The sequence below is a fragment of the Anopheles stephensi genome, assembly GCF_013141755.1.
Source record: "Anopheles stephensi strain Indian chromosome Y unlocalized genomic scaffold, UCI_ANSTEP_V1.0 chrY30, whole genome shotgun sequence".
NCBI lineage: Eukaryota > Metazoa > Arthropoda > Insecta > Diptera > Culicidae > Anopheles > Anopheles stephensi.
This window is the reverse complement of record NW_023405003.1, coordinates 49,244-70,407: the sequence shown is the minus strand read 5'-3', so window position 1 is coordinate 70,407 and position 21,164 is coordinate 49,244. Positions and strand designations below refer to the sequence as shown.

The 21,164-nt window shown below is 41.7% G+C and overlaps 4 protein-coding genes and 2 long non-coding RNA genes across 6 annotated transcripts; 5 read left to right on the top strand and 1 right to left on the bottom strand.

The window, feature by feature from the left end:
- Positions 1 to 115: 115 nt before the first annotated feature.
- On the top strand, positions 116 to 558 carry LOC118515199. The gene is made up of 2 exons (XR_004906978.1): positions 116 to 338; positions 404 to 558. It is a non-coding gene; the product is annotated as an uncharacterized LOC118515199 (long non-coding RNA).
- Positions 559 to 907: 349 nt separating this feature from the next.
- On the top strand, positions 908 to 3,868 carry LOC118515200. The gene is made up of 2 exons (XR_004906979.1): positions 908 to 3,094; positions 3,229 to 3,868. It is a non-coding gene; the product is annotated as an uncharacterized LOC118515200 (long non-coding RNA).
- A 1,245-nt stretch (positions 3,869 to 5,113) lies between these two features.
- On the top strand, positions 5,114 to 5,539 carry LOC118515201. Its single transcript, XM_036061897.1, has 2 exons — positions 5,114 to 5,398; positions 5,455 to 5,539. The coding sequence occupies exons 1-2, from the start codon at positions 5,172 to 5,174 to the stop codon at positions 5,537 to 5,539; spliced, it is 312 nt and encodes a 103-aa protein (XP_035917790.1). The 5' UTR covers positions 5,114 to 5,171.
- A 204-nt stretch (positions 5,540 to 5,743) lies between these two features.
- Positions 5,744 to 7,164, top strand: LOC118515198. The gene is made up of 2 exons (XM_036061896.1): positions 5,744 to 5,759; positions 5,847 to 7,164. The coding sequence occupies exon 2, from the start codon at positions 6,038 to 6,040 to the stop codon at positions 7,034 to 7,036; it is 999 nt and encodes a 332-aa protein (XP_035917789.1). The 5' UTR covers positions 5,744 to 5,759; positions 5,847 to 6,037; the 3' UTR covers positions 7,037 to 7,164.
- A 663-nt stretch (positions 7,165 to 7,827) lies between these two features.
- Positions 7,828 to 9,571, bottom strand: LOC118515202. Its single transcript, XM_036061898.1, has 7 exons — positions 9,498 to 9,571; positions 9,130 to 9,414; positions 8,879 to 9,059; positions 8,765 to 8,814; positions 8,415 to 8,545; positions 8,218 to 8,281; positions 7,828 to 8,147 (listed from the first exon to the last, which is right to left on the bottom strand). The coding sequence occupies exons 2-5, from the start codon at positions 9,202 to 9,204 to the stop codon at positions 8,429 to 8,431; spliced, it is 423 nt and encodes a 140-aa protein (XP_035917791.1). The 5' UTR covers positions 9,205 to 9,414; positions 9,498 to 9,571; the 3' UTR covers positions 7,828 to 8,147; positions 8,218 to 8,281; positions 8,415 to 8,428.
- An 8,167-nt stretch (positions 9,572 to 17,738) lies between these two features.
- LOC118515203 lies at positions 17,739 to 20,278 on the top strand. The gene is made up of 4 exons (XM_036061899.1): positions 17,739 to 18,447; positions 18,514 to 18,595; positions 18,663 to 18,966; positions 19,041 to 20,278. The coding sequence occupies exons 1-4, from the start codon at positions 17,867 to 17,869 to the stop codon at positions 19,673 to 19,675; spliced, it is 1,602 nt and encodes a 533-aa protein (XP_035917792.1). The 5' UTR covers positions 17,739 to 17,866; the 3' UTR covers positions 19,676 to 20,278.
- Positions 20,279 to 21,164: the final 886 nt, after the last annotated feature.

Sequence of the window (21,164 nt, the reverse complement as noted above, 5' to 3'; positions counted from 1 at the left end):
AGTTCGGCGGCGGTACGTTTTTTCTTTAAGCAGCGCTCGAGCAGCACGATAGTTCGATTTCATTATTTTTGGCTATTTGGGTAGAAGGTAGAGTTGTTATCAATTGATACATTCCCAAATAGCCAAAAATAATGAAATCGAACTATCGTGCTGCTTGAGGGCTGCTTAAGGAAAAAAAGTACCAGCGCCGAACTTTGAAGCTAGTTAAAAAGAGCGTGGAACTTGATGGAACTATGAAGCTTTTCTACCTTCACTTGGAACTCGATGGAACTATGAGGCTTATTAACAAACAACGAATAGTCTTCACCCGAACTATGCGGCTTTTTAAGAAGCATACGGTACTTTATGGAACTTTATGCCCATTTAAGAGTGAAAGATGACCCTTCAAGTTGTTTGTTTACAGGATTATGTCAATAGAACATTGCTATCTGCCATTAAGCGTCATTAGAAGAAAAAATCATTGTGTGGAAAGATGTATTCCAAGCGTGTGAAAAAATCGGGAAACTTGTAGAGAAGGCGTGCTAAAATTATGCGTGAGTTGTTTGAGAACGGAGACGACTGCGAAATAATCGATAATACAGGTTCGTCAGTGTAGTAATTTACTTTTGAGACTATGTTTTTATATTCTATTTCTTCTTTTCGAATCAACAAACTTTGATCATGCGGTTGAACAAATATCCGACGCTGGGTCATTATAACAAAGGTTATCATATCCTATCCTAGTATATTTGCTGTTTGAATTAAGGCGGTTTCCATTTTTAAATAAATCCTTCAGTAAAATCCCCTGCCAGCACAAAACTGGTTCATTGAATTAATCAGAGAGCCTTCTGTTCCTGAGTTCGGTTATTATTTTAATTCAAAGATGTCATATTGTTTTTTTTATTTCATGGAGGTATCATTTGCCATGTACTTATATGATAATTATACTATAATTTTAAGAAAAAGTTTAATGAAGTGAATGAGATAAAGTTATCATGGAATAACTGATTAAACTCTTTAGTTTAAATTTTATTTGTGTTTGCTTCAGTTACATAAGGTTAGTTATAATTAACATTCATTGCTATTACATATCATTGTTAATATTGGATTATTCACCTACATATGAAGTTTTCGGATGGAGCAGAAGCCACAAAGCTGTTGGTCTTCATACAGCAGGATACGAACAGCGTTACGTAAGTAATATTAAAAACATCGTTTTATTTATTTTAAATAATAATCTTTTTTTTGTTTTCTATCCGTACGATGCTGAGCGTGCCCTTTTTTCACCGAACGTCATACCTATCGATGAATCGCGACAAGCATAACCTTTTTCCGGGGGCCACACCGGAAAACTGGGAAACTAGGACAAAATTTGTTCAAGCTATTTTGCCGAATTCGAACAAAAGAGTAAGCATACCACCGATTTAATGAACATCAGTTGCAACTCCCTCACTTAACGCATATTGTGTATTTAATTGTGTTTTCATGTGTACCACGTCACACATCGTTCTTGATCCTCTGGGAGCACACGAACTCGAGCAGGACGTTTGGCTAATATCATGGAAAACAGGTAAGCAAATTATCCACTTATAACACGAACTTCTAACATTTCGGTCCATAACGACTAATATGACCCGGTAGCAAAAATATTCAAACGACAGTAATACGCAACCCGGAACTATATGCTACACAAATCATGGATTATGTTATCAGTTGGATGATGAATCATTAGAAACGTTTCAATCCTAACACAACAAAAACTACAACTTTCTACTGCAGTTTGAATAAAAAACAACAATCAGTCGCACATGTTGCATACAGTGGAAAACTTAAACTTAATTGTAACTCAATTTGTTGGAAACAGTGCACTGAACTTCATCGTATCTAATCATGCGATTTATTTCTTTTAATGCTAAATAGTCTTCTGTTACATGTAATGCAATTGCAATTTGTGTAACTTTTACAAAATATTATTATGTTTGGTCAACATGAAAGCGCATTTGCCATGACCTGGAGGACTGGATGGTATGATGCCGGCTCTTGCATATCATCATCTGGGAGATAGTGCAAGATGCTAATTGGTGAGTGCAAATGGTATTTCGATGAAAGGCTCTCACCTATCATGCAAATGATAGTGTGAGAAGCCTATCGATTAGTGCACATGTTCTCCAGGTCACGGCCGATGCGCTTATGTGTGCTGTTACTTTGCTAGCTACAGCATAATACTCGACCCAACATGAAAAACCAGCGCTACCGTAACTACTTACATTACGGAGTAAATTGTGTAATAATTTTATATAAAAAAATATTTTAGCAACACGGCCGTTCCTCGTTCCTCATGAATAAAAAATATGTATATTTTTATTATTGTAGTTTCTATAAAACACAAAAGCAAAAAATTAGAAAATATTCATTTAAAGCTTTTGCTTCAAGCCACGAATCAATAGTTATCCACTTTGCAATTGCATTTCGTGTAATAGAAGACTGTTATGCATTCTTTCACAATCAAAGATATGATTCGATTCGATGAAATTTAATGCACTGTTTTTTACAAATCAAGTTACAGTTAAGTAACAGTTTCCCTCTCTATGCAACATGTGTTACTGATTGGTGTTATTTTAAACTGTGCGAAAACGTTCGAACGTTGCAGTTTTTTTTGGGTTAGGGCTAAGACATTCCTAATCATTCATCTGCTAACTGAATACTTATCGTGTGATTTGCGTAGCATACGGTGCCGTGCTGCGGAAGCTATCGTTTGAATCTTGCGCTTTCTGGGTTATGCTAGCTCATTCTTTGAGAGTTATTGTGCACAGCATCATCAGCATCTACTAAATGCGACCTTTTCTCTTTTTATCTTTACTTTCATGCACCCAACGAATTACTTGCGTTATGGAGCACAAATGGTCGTAAACCATCACACGATGAGCAAAGGTAAAATACACAATATACATACCAATTATAGTACCTTCTCACATCTAACTAAACCCTTTTTTTTCTCTTTTTCTTTGTGTTTTAATGCATTCAACTATCATTTCATGCACTCACTGCGATGACGATGCGTTGCGTTCTTGAGCACATTTGGACACAAACCGCTTGTGATACGCGTTGAAGAAAGGTAAACCAACAAATCTTAGCAACTATTAGTACCATCTCACACTCCACTACATACTTTGTTTTTCCTTTTTTCTTCTCTTTTAATGCTCTAAACTATCATCTTATCACATATGTATCGATGAGTGGTTGCGGAAGATCAATCTCACACTACCCAGACCAAGGTGTCTTTAGCCTTGAACAAGAAGGCTGCGCGATATAATTGTACATCGTAATCGACTGGCCTTCCTGCAAGCTCTTTGAATACCCCTGAATGCAACCGAAACCATATGCGTCAACGGGACGGGGCAATCGATAGGACATCCATGCGGCACCTTTGCTTCATCCTCCGCGTTTCTTGCGCAACCGTGATTGACTCGACACTCGTGTTAGACTTGCGCTAGCCAATTGCAATCAATCCCACGCAAGTTTCGATTGCTTTCCGATTTCCTTGCGATGCAATGGTTGCGTGTATGGGGCTTTCCATGAGGAGTTTTTCATACATCACCCAATTGCAATAAATGTTCACGTTTTCATGAGCACCCTACATTCCATACGTCGTTCCATGTTCTAAGGGTCCCCATCTTCCTACCTTTTGGAGTTTTTACGTATCCTGAAGTTTCCGTGCGTTATCTTGCAACCGAGCCTCTTAAACTAGTAATACATGAAACATATTGAAACATGAAATTGTAACTAACTTTTAATTTGTATTTCTTATTGTGTATTTATGCAATGTCTATGTATTCTTCGGGCGTAGGAATGTTGGTCTAACTGTAGAATAAATGATGAATCAAGCATTTCTGGGATTTCAATGAGTGAGTATTTGTCTGCTAGATAGGCATTCGAACAATTCGGTGAAGACGGTGTGAATTGGACTCGTTACCCGATCCTGCTAACATAATCTATAACATACTTTTAATATTGTATTCCTTAGACCTGTTTTGGGCAAAGCAGGTTTTTATGGGTTTTGATCACTAAACAATCTCTACGAAGAAAAAGCAACCCAAACTCGCCCGCAATTAGATTCTCCATGGTGTAAAAGATAAGTGCACCATGTGTGGATTTTGTGAAATTGGTAGATGTCTTCATTCATCCATCCATGAAGCCATGAGGCATGCATGCACATATTAACGAAGAAATTTCCATAAGGCTGGTGAGCAATATGAACAAGCCATCATCCATTGTAAGGCACTCCTTTATGCTTATATTCCTTGATATAATTTGGATCTACCTGTAATAAATGGACAACGATTATTTCTGCGAGGTTATTAAATGTTTTTAATGTTAGCCAATTTGTGTTTCTCATTTTGTGTCCTGCATTCCACGCCCAAATGTAGCCGCTCCAAGTCGAGCCGCCAGAACACCTGCAGACGTAAAAAGAACACCACAGATGCTACGCGTATCAAGTAACTGTTCGCAAAATGCACTCCACAATGTGCAGCTACAACCGGGCATAGTAAGCAGATCAAAAAATGAAGACCGAACCAAGGCTAGCATTGCTTAAAGTAATACATTTGCTACTCATACCAACAGTATCGACCTTTCCTTTGACCGATGATGGTTTAGTCAAACAGACAAATGAAACGAAACTAATTCATGTTTCGTTCACTGTTCACGATTCCGGCATTCTTTGATACAATTTTAATTCTTTTTTCATTAAGTATCATTAATTATAACACTGTTAAACATTAATCGGTTATTTCATTATCGTAACAAAATTTTACTGAACATCTAAGCTCAACGTGTTGTTATTGTGCAATTGCTGTTTTGTTTGTAAACAGTTTTCGATCTAAACGTCAAACTTGTATAAATTGTATAACTTGTATAACTTGTATAAAACGTCAACTGGTATAAATAAGTGTTTAAAATTGTGGATGCGGTATACGCAACGGAAGTGTAAAAGTGTTTATGCCACGGATAAACCATTATTGTTGTGCTTAATTAGAACATTACATTGTATTTTAGATGATGTTGATACTATTGACGATGGAGCAGGCTTCAGTGCGTGGGATGCTCCTTCAGCAAATCAACAATCATCCGGCGAGGAGGCGAATTCCGAGGATCCTGAGGAAGCAACAGCTCGGCACGGAAAATATGGGGACATGTCGCTGAAAGAATGCCTTCGATACTGTGCTTTGGTGAAAGGGATCCCTCATGAAACCATGAATTTAATTCTGGACGTTCTCCGAGAAAAAACTCCTTATAATTTACCAAAGGACGCTCGGACACTATTAAAAACGAGCCGAACAGCTGCATCAAACATCATCAACGTTGAAGGAGGGTTGTATTGGTACAAAGGCGTAAAACAGTGCCTTTTAAATCGTTTCCGGTAAGTAAACATTGTATTTAATTAGTTTTAAATGCTAATGCTTTATTTTCTTTCAGCAATACGACTTTACCTGCAGAGTTGTCGCTCAACGTATCAATCGATGGGTTGCCGCTGCATAATAGTAGCCCAGCCACATTTTGACCTATACTGATTTCCGTACATGAAATTCCCTTGGCTCCTCCAATGACGGTGGCTATCTTCCACGGGATAAAAAAGCCCCCTAGTATCGAGGAGTTCTTGCGACCTTTTGTGACCGAGCTAAACGAATTAGAGGAATCTGGGTTGACTATCAATAATATGCAGCACGAAATCAAAATTCGGGCTGTAATTGCAGATGCACCGGCAAGGGCGTTTTTGAAAGGTATATTTAATATAAAAAATGGTTGATGGTAATTTAGCCTCTTTAATACATACATTTTTTTCCAATGTTAAATTAATTCTTTTCCAGGTGTTGCTAACTTTAATGCCAAGCATGGATGCTTGAAGTGCACCTGTGTCGGTGAGCATAATTCTAGCTCGCGTACGGTTGTCTTCACTGATTGCGATGCACCGCTGAGGACAGACTCCTTATTTCGACAATTTGCGTACGGGATATATCATAAGGAATCATCCCCTTTCCTAGATTTACTATACATAGACATGATAGAAGATATAATAATATCGGATCGGTTACATTTATTAGATCTAGGAATTATGCGGAAACTTTTAAAAGGATGGGTTTTAGGGCGGTTAGGGCAACCCAAATGGTCTACTGCCAAGTGCATCGCATTTTTCAAAGCTCTGAAAGCGATAAAATTGTCTAACGAAATACACCGTTCCTTCCGTAACATTCAGGACATAAATTATTGGAAGGCGTCGGAGTATAGTTCCTTCTTGCACTATGCTAGTGTAGGAGTTTTGAAGGACTACATTGCTGACGACCAATACAAGCATTTTATGTTATTTTTTTGCGCAATAACAATTTTTTCTTCCAATGCTTACAGATCGTACTGGGAGTATGGTGGGCAGCTTTTAAAAAGTTTTGTCACCCAATTCCCTCAAATTTATGGGACTAGGTACATGACTAGCAATGTGCATAATCTGCTGCATGTGGTTGAGGAGATAAAAAAGTTTGGCCCTCTGAATACTCTATCTGCGTATCCATTTGAAAATGAGCTTCAACATTTAAAGCGCCTATTGAGAAATGGATGGAAAAGCTTACATCAAATTGTAAATCGATTATCTGAGCTTGAAGATTTTCAAAGTCGAATGAATCAAGATGCTGTTCCTTCGCAAGTCAATTTGACAAAGCATGGCAGTGAAGTAATAATCGAATGTAATGGATTCAAGTTAAAAAAAAAGTTTCAAGACTCGTGGTTCCTCACGGTTGAAAATCAGGTAGTACAGTATAGCAGAGCTTTATATACATCAAGTACATCAGTGGTAATCATTGGAAAGCGTTTCAACGACCATTCACATTACTTTGAAGAACCTTGCAATTCCACCGGGCTTAACATCTGCCATGTAAATATAAACAGTAAAAATATAAGTAAAAATGTCGAGTGTCATCCAGAGCATATAAAATGCAAGTTAGTATTAAATAGATTAGATGTTGAAGGGAATGCTGTACTAATTCCTTTACTTCATACTTTAATGTAATAGTTTAAGATGTAAATATAATTAGGTTAAACATATGTTTAGTTGTTATGTATTTTTGTTGCTTTATTATATTAGGTGTATGTTGAAAATAAAACCGAAATACGTAACCTGTAATAGATTTGATTAAATATGCATACTATATTTTTTATTTCATTTGTAGGCATTTATTTCAGTAAATTCAGGCATTTCTTTCAGTAAGCAAAATTTAATTAGTAGTGCAACGAGTTAATTAGCCTCCATTAAATTCTTTATGGTTTTATTTAGTCCAAGTAAAAAAATGTAAAAAAAAGGGTAATAACTAAAACTACAACACTTTTTCATGTAATGACGGCCAGGCCGCATGTCTAAAAATCTACAAAAGTTAAACAAAACGAAACACATGAAAAACTTACGTTTGTCGAAGATGGCAAGATGTCCTCACAGCACCTTTTAAATTCAAGCGATCCTTCGCATATTTTAATTTCCGTTGCATAAACCTCTTAAAAAAAACATCAGAAATATCACTTACCGCACTAGCATCGTGTTTCATTATTGCCAAAACATGGGTGTATGCCTGTAATGACACTTTCTCAGTCTTGCCATGCCCGGTCCAGCTACATTGTGCAAAGAAAGACCGGCTGAAAATGAGATCAATGGCCTCGTGCAATCTATTGCTTGCATCCCTGCCAATGATTTTCATTTTCAGCCAGTTTTCGAAAGCAACTCTGTCATCCACATCGCTCCCAAGTCGGCTATTCAATTCCGCAAGCTCTTGTAGTCGGCTATTCTTCCGCGCATTCCGATGTATGCGAAGGATCCGGCACGACACTCGCTGATGCAACAACAGCAGTGGGAGCAAGCTTCCGACCAACCGCACCCGCTGCAACCGATGTGGATGGACGCGGAGGATTTTTCACGGCACTTGCGGATTCGGCAAGTGCAATGGGAACCGGCTGCTTAATAACCACACTTGCTGCAGCAGATGTGGATGGGCACGGATTCTGCACTGATGGTGAAGCAGCAGACGACCACGGAACTGGAACCAGTATCGGCGTAACAGTGTTATCATTGCACTGTTTAGAACAGTACATATGCTCATCCAAAATAATAGACGCATTCATTTTGCACGATCCTAAAAATTTATGTAGAACGTTTAACACCGTCAATTGCAACAGCACTGTTAGTCTAATGTTTACACTCACGTCTCTTTCTCTTACAGGTCCACGGTTCAAATCTTCTTCCGCAGCATCGTCAGACAAATGCAACCTAGGTAAAGAAAAAGAATATAATCATAGATACCACGCAAAACATATGAAACACCACGACAAAAAAATAACCAGAATACCACAAGTAAACATATGATGGTGTTGTGTCATTTTTTTTGTGCATAGTTACTCACACATACGTAGATTTCTATCCGCCATGATATGCCGGACCATCTGACGATAGAGATGGGCGTCCGTCATACGTCTGACATCTATCGCCGCCATGACATGCCGGACCGTCCATGGGGAGCTGTGTCCATAACAGCTGTGCTTGGAGCGGGGAGCATCCAATACAGCAAAAGGAAAGAAAAAGAGAGCATGAGAACGAGTGCCGAGTACGCTCGCCGCTCACGCCCGGTCACTCAAGAAGGCTGAAACTCAAATGACTTTCAGCCCGAGTTTCAGCTTGCATGTTGCGCGACATCCTGTCAAGCGGGCGGTGTCAAAATGGTCGGTTGGGTTGCTGCTTGGGTTTGCCTCGTACCATGCCCATGGTGCAGTTGCGATTGCAGTAGAGTGCGTAGGTAAAGTGATCTACCGGAAACAGAAGAGTCAGTCTCAGAAGCCAATGTACCACCATCCATCCCCAATCACTTACTTCCAATGGCGGTGATAAAGTCGGGCAGGAACCCATGATCAAATTCACCCTCGCTGAACGCGCGGCACTGGTTTTCGTCGAAGATGTACTGCTTGATGGAACCTTCGAGCCGCTCGATCGCTCGCTCCCAGTTGCCGTCCTGCTCGTCCACGATTCCACCAATAAGCAGGTCCACGAATTTCTAGAGAATAGGGAGGATCACGTAGTGACTCTTGGAAAACAGGAAACCCCCTTCTATCTGACTGGAATACCTTTTCCTCCAGATTGTGTATCTCGTCTCGATCGATGCCGGGAAGGTCGATCGCTTCCTCGAAGTTTCGCTTCATCGCCGCATCTTCCGGATGCTTCACCAGGTACGTATAGGCGGCCGACGCGGCAAGTGTTACACGGTTTGACTAAAAAAAACACAACGAGTATTAATAGCTAGCAACCGATGGCGAGCAGACGCGTTGTCCAGCTATAGAGGCGTCTGCGTGATATCATCGTCACGATCACATCCACGTCCACGATCAAGTTACAGTTTCGGTCGTAAATTTCTGGAAATTGGCACCCAACAAAAAAGATTAATCTTGGAGCAGCAAATTCTTTGCGACTGGAGACTCGTCATTCTCACACGTACCTCGCTATTCAATCGACCCTTACCAGACACAGAAATTTAGCACAAAAAACTGAAACTCTTCACTAGCAGCAGCATCAGGCAACAGCACACGATCACTTCCGTGCTCACACACATATGCATTGCTTGGACGAGTTTCCGTCCACCGGGACGGACAAGTGTACGAAAGAGATTATACGATCGTCGTATAATTTTACGACGCTACGCCGTGATTTTTATGCTTTTTAGCCACGCACACGCATACACTAATACGCTTACGTCTTCGAGCTTGGTCGCGATCGTATTGCGTGGGTCGATAAGAGCAATAAAAATGCGCCTGATGGACAGTTTTACTCGCTCTCCCTGTCCGCCGTTGCTTTTACGTTTGGTTCGAACATGTGTCAAACAATTGTTCGTTTTTGAGGCAAGAATCAACGCTTATGGTATGGGATCGTACAAAACAAAACGAGCTGATTTGCTTTATGTTGCAAGGAATGCACGTTCGCGCATAAATATCGGTTCTGATGGGGGAGGTTTTTTTTGATTCTAGAAACAGGAGATGAATTTTAGATTACTTCGTTGCTATCGTTGTCGATTTTGGAGATGATGATGGATGAATTTAAATCGGCCGGTTAAGCGGTTAAAGTAAATGGAGGGTTTTGGGGCAATTGGTTTTGCAGAAAGGAAATCCCCATGGCATCGCATCGCCATCAAATAATTCTCAGATGGTTTTAGTTGAATATCGGCACCGCGAAAATGATATCACATTGCTTCGGTAGCCATCGCTGTCTAATATGGGGTCAAATTAAATTACGATAAAACGAGAAGGATAAAAATTAATTACTCTACTTGCAAAGCAAGCTTAACAATAATGCCATTTCTTTTCGCCACCACCGAGACCAAGTCCCGAACCAAACCATCATCACACGTGTGCACGAGAGACAAACACAAATGCACATGCATTGCAACTGATCGCAATGTTTACCCCTTTTATGCCAAAGGTGCGTCAACAAGGTAGGGGTAATTATGGCATTATGGCATTATGGTTGGTGACAAATGGGAAATGAGAGACACGGAACGCGTTTATAGCGTGTTGTATGAGGGTTTGAGTTGCGATTGAAAGTTGTGGGGAAAATGAAATGCGGCCCCGTACGCTGATGACTTCAAGCAAATTTTAACTACTTTTTTGTGTTTTGTGGATATATAATATATGTTTTTCTATTTTTATTCAAATTCAACCGATGACAACTCTACATATGCGAAAACACAAACCTCTCAAACCGATGCAACGGCGGTGGGTTGCGTGTAAGTGTGTGTGGGTTTGCACGGTGGAGAACGCTGAGAGTCGTCAAAGGTAGTTGTGTAGCTGTTGGAGCCGCTGCAGTTGATTTATTGTTCAACCAACTCTAGTGCTGGACAGATGCGCTCGCTTTCCCTTCCTGCAGTGACTCTGTGTCATCGCCTGTGCTAGGAACTCGAGTATCTTCTAACCAAAGGAGGTTCGTATCGGTTTTGTGACCATTTGGAAGATCTGCGTTGCTTGTGCAGTTTTCATCGTTACAATCACTTCATGGACTCAGTGTAGAGTGTGTCGTGAAACGGTGCCGACGTCACGCACAAGCTAATTTCTGTCGTCCGTGTGTAAGGTGGTTGTTGGATGTGTTTTGAGGCAGTTTATCAAACTCTATCTTGATTTTCCGAGCAAAAGAGAAGCGTTCTTTTCCGTTCGACTAATTTCAAACTCTCCTTGTTTCAGTGTGTCTTCTCCCATCAGCCCTCCTATCAGCCTTTGCCGTCTGCTACTTCTGTTGTTAAAGGTGAGTAGATAAGCTAAGCAGGTTATGAAAAGTGTGTATGCGGTGAGTTTTTGGCGTTTAAACGCGTCGAGATGATCGCGAGATGAGATGAGAAATGAGAGCGAAAATGCGTTGACGGATTACGCATGTCGTTGTTCCCTGGTGCATAATCCCATCCTGTCGCATTAGTGTGAGCAGCAAGCAAAAAGAGGTGACAGGATGATAATAGAAGCGGGCGGAAATGAAGGTCACCTAATTTGCGTGCGTGTCAACGTACGGAAAGCAGTGAGAAAATACAAAATATCGTTTTCTCATCATGTTTCTCTCATAAAATCTACGAAAAACAGCGTTCCTTCCATTACACTGCGATGTTGCAATCGTATGTGCATTCCTTCCACGGTACACAAATATTGTGGCCGCGACACTTGTGCGATCACGGTCACCCATACAGTCGTATGGGTATCATATGCTTCGCGCTACTTGACGGTGGCCGAATTCGTACGTGTAATATTGAATATGATTACAGTAGGCGACGACGACGAGCTATCGAGAAATGAAAATACGAGAAGCACACATTCTGGCTACAGTATTTATACATTGATGAGATGGAGCGTCGCATATAAAGGCTAATTACTATTTTGCTATATTTTTCGAGCGAGGTTGAAGCTACTTCTAGATTTACATAAAGCTCGGACACTTTTTTAAAACTATTATTTGAATTTATGATGTTAGAAAATAAGGTTATCTTTTATTTCGTATGTAATTCTTTTAAAAAAATGTCGACAATGAAATTCTCATTTAGAGTACCGCAACAAATGAGCCAATACTGAGCAGTTTTCGGTGAAGCGTCAATCTCTATGTATTGAAGTGTGTGAATCATGAGGTAATAGAACGTGGATGCACACAACACATCGAACAAACAAACCGTAGAAAAGTAAGGAAGGAAAAAGCAAAAGTGCATCCAGCACAATAAACAAGCGCGTAGATGTATCGGAAAAAGGCGAGAGAAACATAAAACACAAACCAAACCGAAGTCACATCAAATGCAGGGTTCGTTCGCGGATATTAATTTCCCTTTTTCCCCTGTCGCTGGCACAGGTTGCTTTTCTAATGAAAATGGTATCAGCACGCGCTCGTGTGTGTGAACCAAGTGTGTGTAGCCAATGTTGTTGTTCTCACTCTTTCACACTCACGCTCACTCTCGGTCAGACTTTAGCCTTGGAGGGAAGTATTAGTTCATTTACCGAGGCACGCATATCGCATAGAAGCGGCGCATGTAGCAGTATGGCAACTAGCACGATGGAGCTTTGTGCGCTATGTTTACGAATTTTATTGAAAAGCATTGGCTCGTTTGTGTGCGTGTTCTAAGCGCTGATGCGAGTGCCGCACGGTAGAAAAGATAGACACAGGTTCAAACAAACAGTGCGTTGGAATGCTGTGCCGTTCGTTCGGTTTTTTACACGGCAATATGGATTTTTGCATATTGTTCTGCATATGTTTGCATATTGTTTGCATATTGATCAGCTCCGGTGGGCTGATCTTGTCATGAAAATAGCACCGAACGACCCATTCGTCGGCAAAGTCTTATTACGCCGTGTTAGTTCGATAACGAACCGTTGTTGAACCGACCACGCGAAAGAGGTGATCGATTCGGAGATCTCCGCGCAGATTCCTGGCCTTGTCAGAGTTGCTTGAATCAGGCGGCTAACCTTTTTTCCTGGATAACCAAGAGAAGTTTTTAGCGGCGGACTCGCACTTCACTAACTCGGCGTGGACAACGGGAATGCCGTAGCTCGATCAGACGATTAGCATTTTTTCCTGAATAACCAGGAGAAGTTTCTAACCGTGGTTCTTGCCTGGCTTGATTTCGCCTAATTCTTCCGACGGAATGGGGAGACACCAAAGTGCGTAACGATGCGATGCCTATTTTCCTATTGCTTATTGCCTGCGCGTCGTCTGTTCTATTCGTCAATTGGTCTTTTCTTCACTGCCCTACGACCATGCCTTGATCTTTACGTTGGTTGTTTTTTTCTTAATCGCGCAATGACAATGTATGCCTTGTTCTAATGTTTACCTCGTTCAGCCCATGCTCTTCACTTTCATTTTTATTACACGGCTTGAGTTTATTTATAATTTTCATATGTCTGGATATTGTCCCCTTTCTGATATTTCCAATAACGCACCATACTTTCGTTTTCCTCACGGTATGAGGCCTCTCTGTGACTTAAGGTTGTTTTCCTAAGATAATATTTTCCGGTGAGAATTTATCCTAAACGAAAGATATTTAGTTATTTAAAATTGTTCTTCTAACTCTTGCATGCCAGTCATTTTAGCTCAATTTTATTTTGTCGCGTTCGCAACACATACAGTCGTATGGGTATCATATGCTTCGCGCTACTTGACGGTGGCTGAATTCGTACGTGTAATATTGAATATGATTACAGTAGGCGACGACGACGAGCTATCGAGAAATGAAAATACGAGAAGCACACATTCTGGCTACAGTATTTATACATTGATGAGATGGAGCGTCGCATATAAAGGCTAATTACTATTTTGCTATATTTTTCGAGCGAGGTTGAAGCTACTTCTAGATTTACATAAAGCTCGGACACTTTTTTAAAACTATTATTTGAATTTATGATGTTAGAAAATAAGGTTATCTTTTATTTCGTATGTAATTCTTTTAAAAAAATGTCGACAATGAAATTCTCATTTAGAGTACCGCAACAAATGAGCCAATATTGAGCAGTTTTCGGTGAAGCGTCAATTCTATGTATTGAAGTGTGTGAATCATGAGGTAATAGAACGTGGATGCACACAACACATCGAACAAACAAACCGTAGAAAAGTAAGGAAGGAAAAAGCAAAAGTGCATCCAGCACAATAAACAAGCGCGTAGATGTATCGGAAAAAGGCGAGAGAAACATAAAACACAAACCAAACCGAAGTCACATCAAATGCAGGGTTCGTTCGCGGATATTAATTTCCCTTTTTCCCCTGTCGCTGGCACAGGTTGCTTTTCTAATGAAAATGGTATCCGCACGCGCTCATGTGTGTGTGAACCAAGTGTGTGTAGCCAATGTTGTTGTTCTCACTCTTTCACACTCACGCTCACTCTCGGTCAGACTTTAGCCTTGGAGGGAAGTATTAGTTCATTTACCGAGGCACGCATATCGCATAGAAGCGGCGCATGTAGCAGTATGGCAACTAGCACGATGGAGCTTTGTGCGCTATGTTTACGAATTTTATTGAAAAGCATTGGCCTGTTTGTGTGCGTGTTCTAAGCGCTGATGCGAGTGCCGCACGGTAGAAAAGATAGACACAGGTTCAAACAAACAGTGCGTTGGAATGCTGTGCCGTTCGTTCGGTTTTTTACACGGCAATATGGATTTTTGCATATTGTTCTGCATATGTTTGCATATTGTTTGCATATTGATCAGCTCCGGTGGGCTGATCTTTCCATGAAAATAGCACCGAACGACCCATTCGTCGGCAAAATCTTATTACGCCGTTCAAATGAACGTAGGCGATATGGAAGGCTTAAACGGAGATGCAGTAATGACCTTGATGCGTCCGCCAGCAAACCCGGGATATTGTCACCCGTACAGACCGTGACGGATTTCGAGACCTTGAATGTTATCGTAATATTATCTATATTAGTGGAATTTTGCAGTCAGTAGTAGTTTAAGCAAGTGGTCTTTAAACACAACATTTACTACTTATTTTAGCGATGGAAGGATTATTTTGTAGAAACTCCAGAGGAAACAAAGGTGATATTGCCGCGATGCGAATCTTTTCTAACTGTATGTAACTGTCCATTAACGCACTGGGGCGCTTCTGTAACTATTTTTTACGACATGTGACCTAAGGATTATTTTACAACATAAGATTTTCGTTATCTGTACACATGTAAAGCAAAGTATGGCCGGTATTTTCCAACCTTTCTCTAGGCTCCTGTTATTGTAAAAGTTTTAAATCATTTAAAAATAACATGAATACATGCAATGTGAAAATAATTCTAAAATCAAAATATTAAAAAATAAAGCTAAAAGTAAAACCTGCATGGCAGGGAGCCAAGGTCATTTAATACAGTATATACATTTAGTACAACTCAAAAATATAATTAGAAAAACAAATAATTCCTGAAAAATTGTCAAAGTGTGTGTAAAATTATATTTATTTTATAAATGTCTGTTTTATTATTCTTTACAACTTACCATATTGCATCAATTTTAGCTACCTTATACAGTTCTTGTTTTTATTCTTAAAAATCGTAACCCTTTAAGGCCTAATTATTCAAATTGAATCAATAAACGAACGTTTATGTATGGTTTGGTCGTTTGACACAAATGCTCACAGGTTTTGCAGGTGCACAACTTTAAATTGTATTTAAATTTAAATTGCATTGCATAAATTTTACTACCAAGCAAATTCCAGGCAGATGAGTCAGAACATCGGCGGCCCAATCGATGCCTTATACTTCGATAAGCTGGTGACGATCCAAGCGAATTCCAGTGATTGCATCGTACTTTACGAGTGACGCATGCAACAGCAATTAGATTTTAGTTTTGCTTTTGTTTTCTCCATTGGCTGATAAATCGTTACGAGTATGTAAACGTAACCGGTTTTATTCGATCGCATGGCTTTGAAGAAGAAAACAAACTCCCCCTTTGTGATCGTTTATATTTGGTGGATATTAAATTTTTGGCTAAAGTCTGAATAGATGCCCCTCCACTCACGGACACTCATTTTTTCAACTGAGCTACCCAAATTTATTTATTGATTGTTTATTTATTATTTTTAATTATTATAAATAATTATTAAAACAATTTTTTACACTTTAGCTTAACTTTTACCTAAATTTAAGGTAACTCAGTAGCGAAACACGCTACGGGCTTGCTACGGGAACAACAATGGACGCAAAACGTCCCCGTTGGTGAACCGGCCACGCGAAGGTATGGCCGATTCGGAAAAGGAGTCGCGCACCTTCCTTCGGGCGCTGAATCGACGGATGCAACGTACCTCGCACAGGTCAGACAAGTGGCTTCATTCCCGGATTACCGGGCGATCTTGCAAAAGTGGACCTGATGGGAGGAGCGGTTGCGAATCTTCCAATTCCTCCGACGGAGCAGTTGGTACTACTAGAGCACCGGCCCGAATTCCGTAGGGAGGACGAGGTCGAATCTTCCGCTGACCAACGCCTCGACACTGGTTTCTCTCCTAGCTTCCGACGAAGTGGTAGACACCGCTGAGGGGTCGAATCCGGTCTTCGGAGGGGAGCAAGGGGAGATTTCCGGAGGGTTCTCATAGTCACGATTCCTAGTAATATCCGTTGGAGTGGTAGACACCGCTGAGGGGTCGAATCCGTTCTCCGGAGGGAAGGATTATTTCGGATCTCGTGCCTGGAAAGAACCCTGAAACTCTTACAAAGTGTTCGGTTCGCCGGTTAAGAATTGTGTCCTCTTTATTGAATAAGTTGATTTCTTATATACTAATTTTGGGGTACCTTAGAACGAGACGAAAGATCATTCTTTCTTGTTTAACTATTTCCTTGTGTTTACTATTCCCAGCTTGTGTTTACGTATCCTTTATGCTAACGCTGCATTATGCTAAAGTTTAACTCACTATCGTGGTCGCAAACCACCAGTTCAAACCCATGCTATAATGTTCGTTCATTGATCAGGAACACTTGCGTTTCACATAAGGCAACATTCGCGCTGGACGCACTTGCCGTTTGTCACATGCTGTAATGTAAACGTTAATCGCGCTGAATGCGTATGTTGAGGCGCGCTTTGTTCTGTAAACATTCTCGACGCTCTAGTACCGCGCTAAAGGCGTTGTGTACGCCACACTGTATCGTAAACATTGGTCGCGCGCTGCTTATGCCTTATCCGCGCTGATTTACTGCCTAAGCTGAAATCTTCTCGGTGCGTGGAACATTCTATCGAAAAAATTGTTTCTTTCATGCAACATTTTCAATCAAGATTTGGTTTGATTATGCCCAAGGTTACCTTCCTCTGTCCCTAGCGCTGTCGCGTTCGCAACAAAGAGCATAAACCCTTCGAGTGTTATGGAAAGACCACCTAAACATGGTAATATCCCTAAGATCTGGCGGTTGGATGGGTTTCTTTCAGGGTAATCAGGAGAACAAAAGTGTCAGTAGATTGTCAGTAGAGGTAAAGCTGCGAGAGAACTCTGGTGCAGGAACAACATCTAAAGGATGTCAAAACCAAGGAAAGTTCAGAGATGGAGGTGATTTTCTATACAAAAGACATTGAGGGATAGCTTGAACGTGTGGGATGCAGTTGTAGTTGTTTGATGTTAAACTACTTCCTAGTGACAAAAGGTAAAGACATTCGACAATGGTAGCATTCTCATCCAAATTTCTTTTTTCCAGTTATTTATTTCAGAACGCTAGACACACACACACACACACACACACACACACACACACACACACACACACACACACACACACACACACACACACACAAAACGCCCCTTTATGTAAACATATAAAACTTAAAACAATAATCAGAACAATCACGAAAGTGCCGCTTGTAGTAAGAGAACAAACAAATCGTCGACAGCACCATGCTACAAAACAGTGCCTTCGGGACACCGATGCTGGACGGCAAACCGGTATTGCCTGAGATTTACTCCCATCATCAAACAGTGGACAAACTGGACATCGTCGCAGAACCTCAACAGCTCACGATCTACAACAACAATAATGCGGACATAGCCTATCGCAACAGCAGCAGTATCCTCGCACCTCCAAGATATGCCGTCGAGAGATCAACTCCAACCGTCGAACACGATGGCTGGTATGGCCGTCTGTTGGACCATACAAACTACACACGGCACACGCCGGAACCAGCAGCGCACGATGTTCAACCATTAAAGACTGAGGACAACACATCACAGCGCAACGACGAGATTACTCCGAATGCTGCCGATGGTGAGGAGGTGCTTATTGGCACGTGCCAGCAGCACATGGTGCCACACGCCCAAACGCCGGCCGAGGAAGTCACACAACCGCAAGACAACATCGCGGCTGCTGTGGCGTGCAGACCGAAGAAGAAAGCAGGACAGCGGCGGCCAATGAATGCGTTCATCCTTTTTTGTAAACGGCATCGGTCAGTGTTGAAGGAACACTACCCGGAGGAAAGCAGGTGCGTGTGTCTGTGTGTCTGTGTCTACATTTGACCTAATCCTTCATTATCTACTCCTCATCCCAGGGAAACCACAAAAAAGCTTGGCAAATGGTGGAAAAATGCAACAGCGAAACAGAAAAAACCCTACCAGCTGCTGGCGGAAAAGGTATCCCGACACATTCCTTTCCGTTCAGGTGGGAACTCAATTAACACTGCTGTTTCTGTTGTTTCAGAACAAAACTAAGTTTCTGGACGTTAATCCAGGTTTCCGGTGGTGCAAAAGTTCCACCATGGCGTCGTGTGACAAAAACGTTGATGACGAACCAGTTTTGAGTAAAGTAAAGACTGAGCCAATGGAGACCGAACCGGAGGCAACCCTATCGCCTGATCTATTGGAGGCGGCCCAAGCTTTGTTGAGCTTGCGTGGAAGCGTCGAGGATCGCCGTCCGCTCACTACGTTCAAGCTGGCGGATGATTCGGACATGGAAAGCTTAAACAAACTTTGCGTCGAAACGCGCCAGTGCGGTGATAGAGCAGGTAAGTGTTAGCAGACTGAAGGATTAAGAAGAAGACGGAACAGCAGCATAAGCATTCCTTCCTTTCGCCATTAGATGCGGGACAGCCTTGGAAGCCACGATACAACCGAGTTTCCGAATCAGATCAATGTTCCACTGGTGTTGGTAATGTCCCGGATCAGGTTAATGATGGTACCGAAAGCACAACTCGTGCTGCTAGGTCTTGTAAGGCCAAGCGGTACTATGACTTTATGAGTCATATGTACCCGAGTGTGCAGGCCAAACGTGCCACTAGCTCGAAGAAAACGCAGAAGGCGCACAATGATCGTACCAGTCGGAATCGCGAGTCAAATACGGGATGTCTAGTGGAACCCACAGATGTAGAAGCATTGAACAAAAACCTGGAACGGGAACTAGACAAAGAGCTTATGAACATACCCGCGCTTAGTATCGATCTTTTCCGTGCCATTCAGAACAACGAACAGAACACCACAGAACCCTGCCATCTAGCGTCTGGCTCGAAAGCCACAACAAAGATTTTCATGCGGCCATCGTCTCCGGAAGCTACTACCGACTATACAAGGTCTACGCCGGAAAACCGGATTTCTGTGGTGCCATCGACCGTGCAACCGGTACCACCGCCAGCCACCAATCCCGTCGGTTGCCGGAAGCGGAAGCAACCGCGAGAAAAAATAATCCGGTATGTCCTACCCAGGACTGACCAAAGATAGGTGCTCTGCGTACTGGGCTCCGCAATATGGTGGCATTGGTGAAGATCTTGATCTCCGATCTCCCTTTCCGGATCTCGGCTAGGACGGAAAACAGGGCTAACGTTTTTTGTTTGTTTTTTTTTTCCTGTAAGACTAAGCATACTAGTTAAGCACAAAAGTATTGAGGTAAGAGCTACAATGCAATGCCTGTTAACTTTGTTACCTGGACAAATATGCTGGGAATCGTTTTTTCCGTTTTGTTCATGGATTGTTTTCTCGGATTGTTATAAGTTCCGCGCCCAGTCCTTAAAATCCACCGGTAATTTAGTTCGGGAACAAAACGATATCCTTATTTGCTTACTCAGTTAGGACTTAGGGCTTAGAAACCTTAGATTAAGGGACGTAATGAGAGATAGACTAAGAAGCGTAACGAGAAAGTGGGAGATACTATTTATTTGCATTTTAGTAATGTTTAGCAAAGCTAATCATAACAACAACAGAAAAACAGTATGCTAAACCCCAAAAAAAAATGAAGATTCATGCTAGTTTGCTACACAGCGGTGCTCGAGTGGCCATAGTTGTCTGTCCAAAAAAGGTTGGAACCAGACCCTAGTCGTCCCTAGATTTTTTTTTTCTTTTATTTATAGAGGCTTTGGGTCTTTGAGACTTCATTCGCCTCTTTCCTGTCTATTGTTACATATGTGTGGTAAAAACTATGGCTTAACTATTGCTTAACTATTATTCTTTTTGTAATATGGAAACTATTGTGCTATAAATTTATAGTTCGCGGTACAGGTTGCTGATGTGTAAAAAATCGGATGAGGCGGTTCTGCTGTTGCTTGTCGGGAGATAGTATGATGGCTAGGTCGGTATCTAGTTGGCAGGTTGTTCGGTGTGTAGTGTATCCATGGCAATCGGTAAGGATGTGGCGGACGGTAATGTCGACGCCACAGAAGCTGCAAAGTGGAGGACTGGATCTGTCGAGAAGGTAGGAGTGGGTCAGGCGGGTGTGACCAATGCGAAGCCGGGAAAGGACTCGTTGGATGTGGCTGGAATCGGGATCGTCCCAGGGTGCGGTGTTGTGCTTGATGGAGCGGAGTTTTGTGGAGAGGTCTAGGTTGTGCCAGGTGGTGTTCCAGTGTTGAGCGACTATTGCGTTAGTGAAGCGGATGGCGTCACGGCGTGAAAGAGAGCTGTGCGGTTCGGCCGGATGGAGCCGACCTTCGTTGGCAAGACGGTCGGCTTTCTCGTTTCCGTCGATTCCGGAATGACCCGGAATCCAACAGAGGACTATTTCAGGAGATGGAAGGATGTCATCTAGGAGCTGAATGAGTGGGTCTTTTGAGGAACCGTGTTGAAGGGCTGCCAGGACACTAGCGCTGTCGGTGAAGATGACGTTCGGAATGTCGGTCCGAAGTCCTTCATCGGCGGCAAGACGGATAGCTATTGCTTCGGCTGAAAAGATAGAGGTGTGGTTAGGAAGCTTGATGGCGCAATTTTCGAGGCTGGA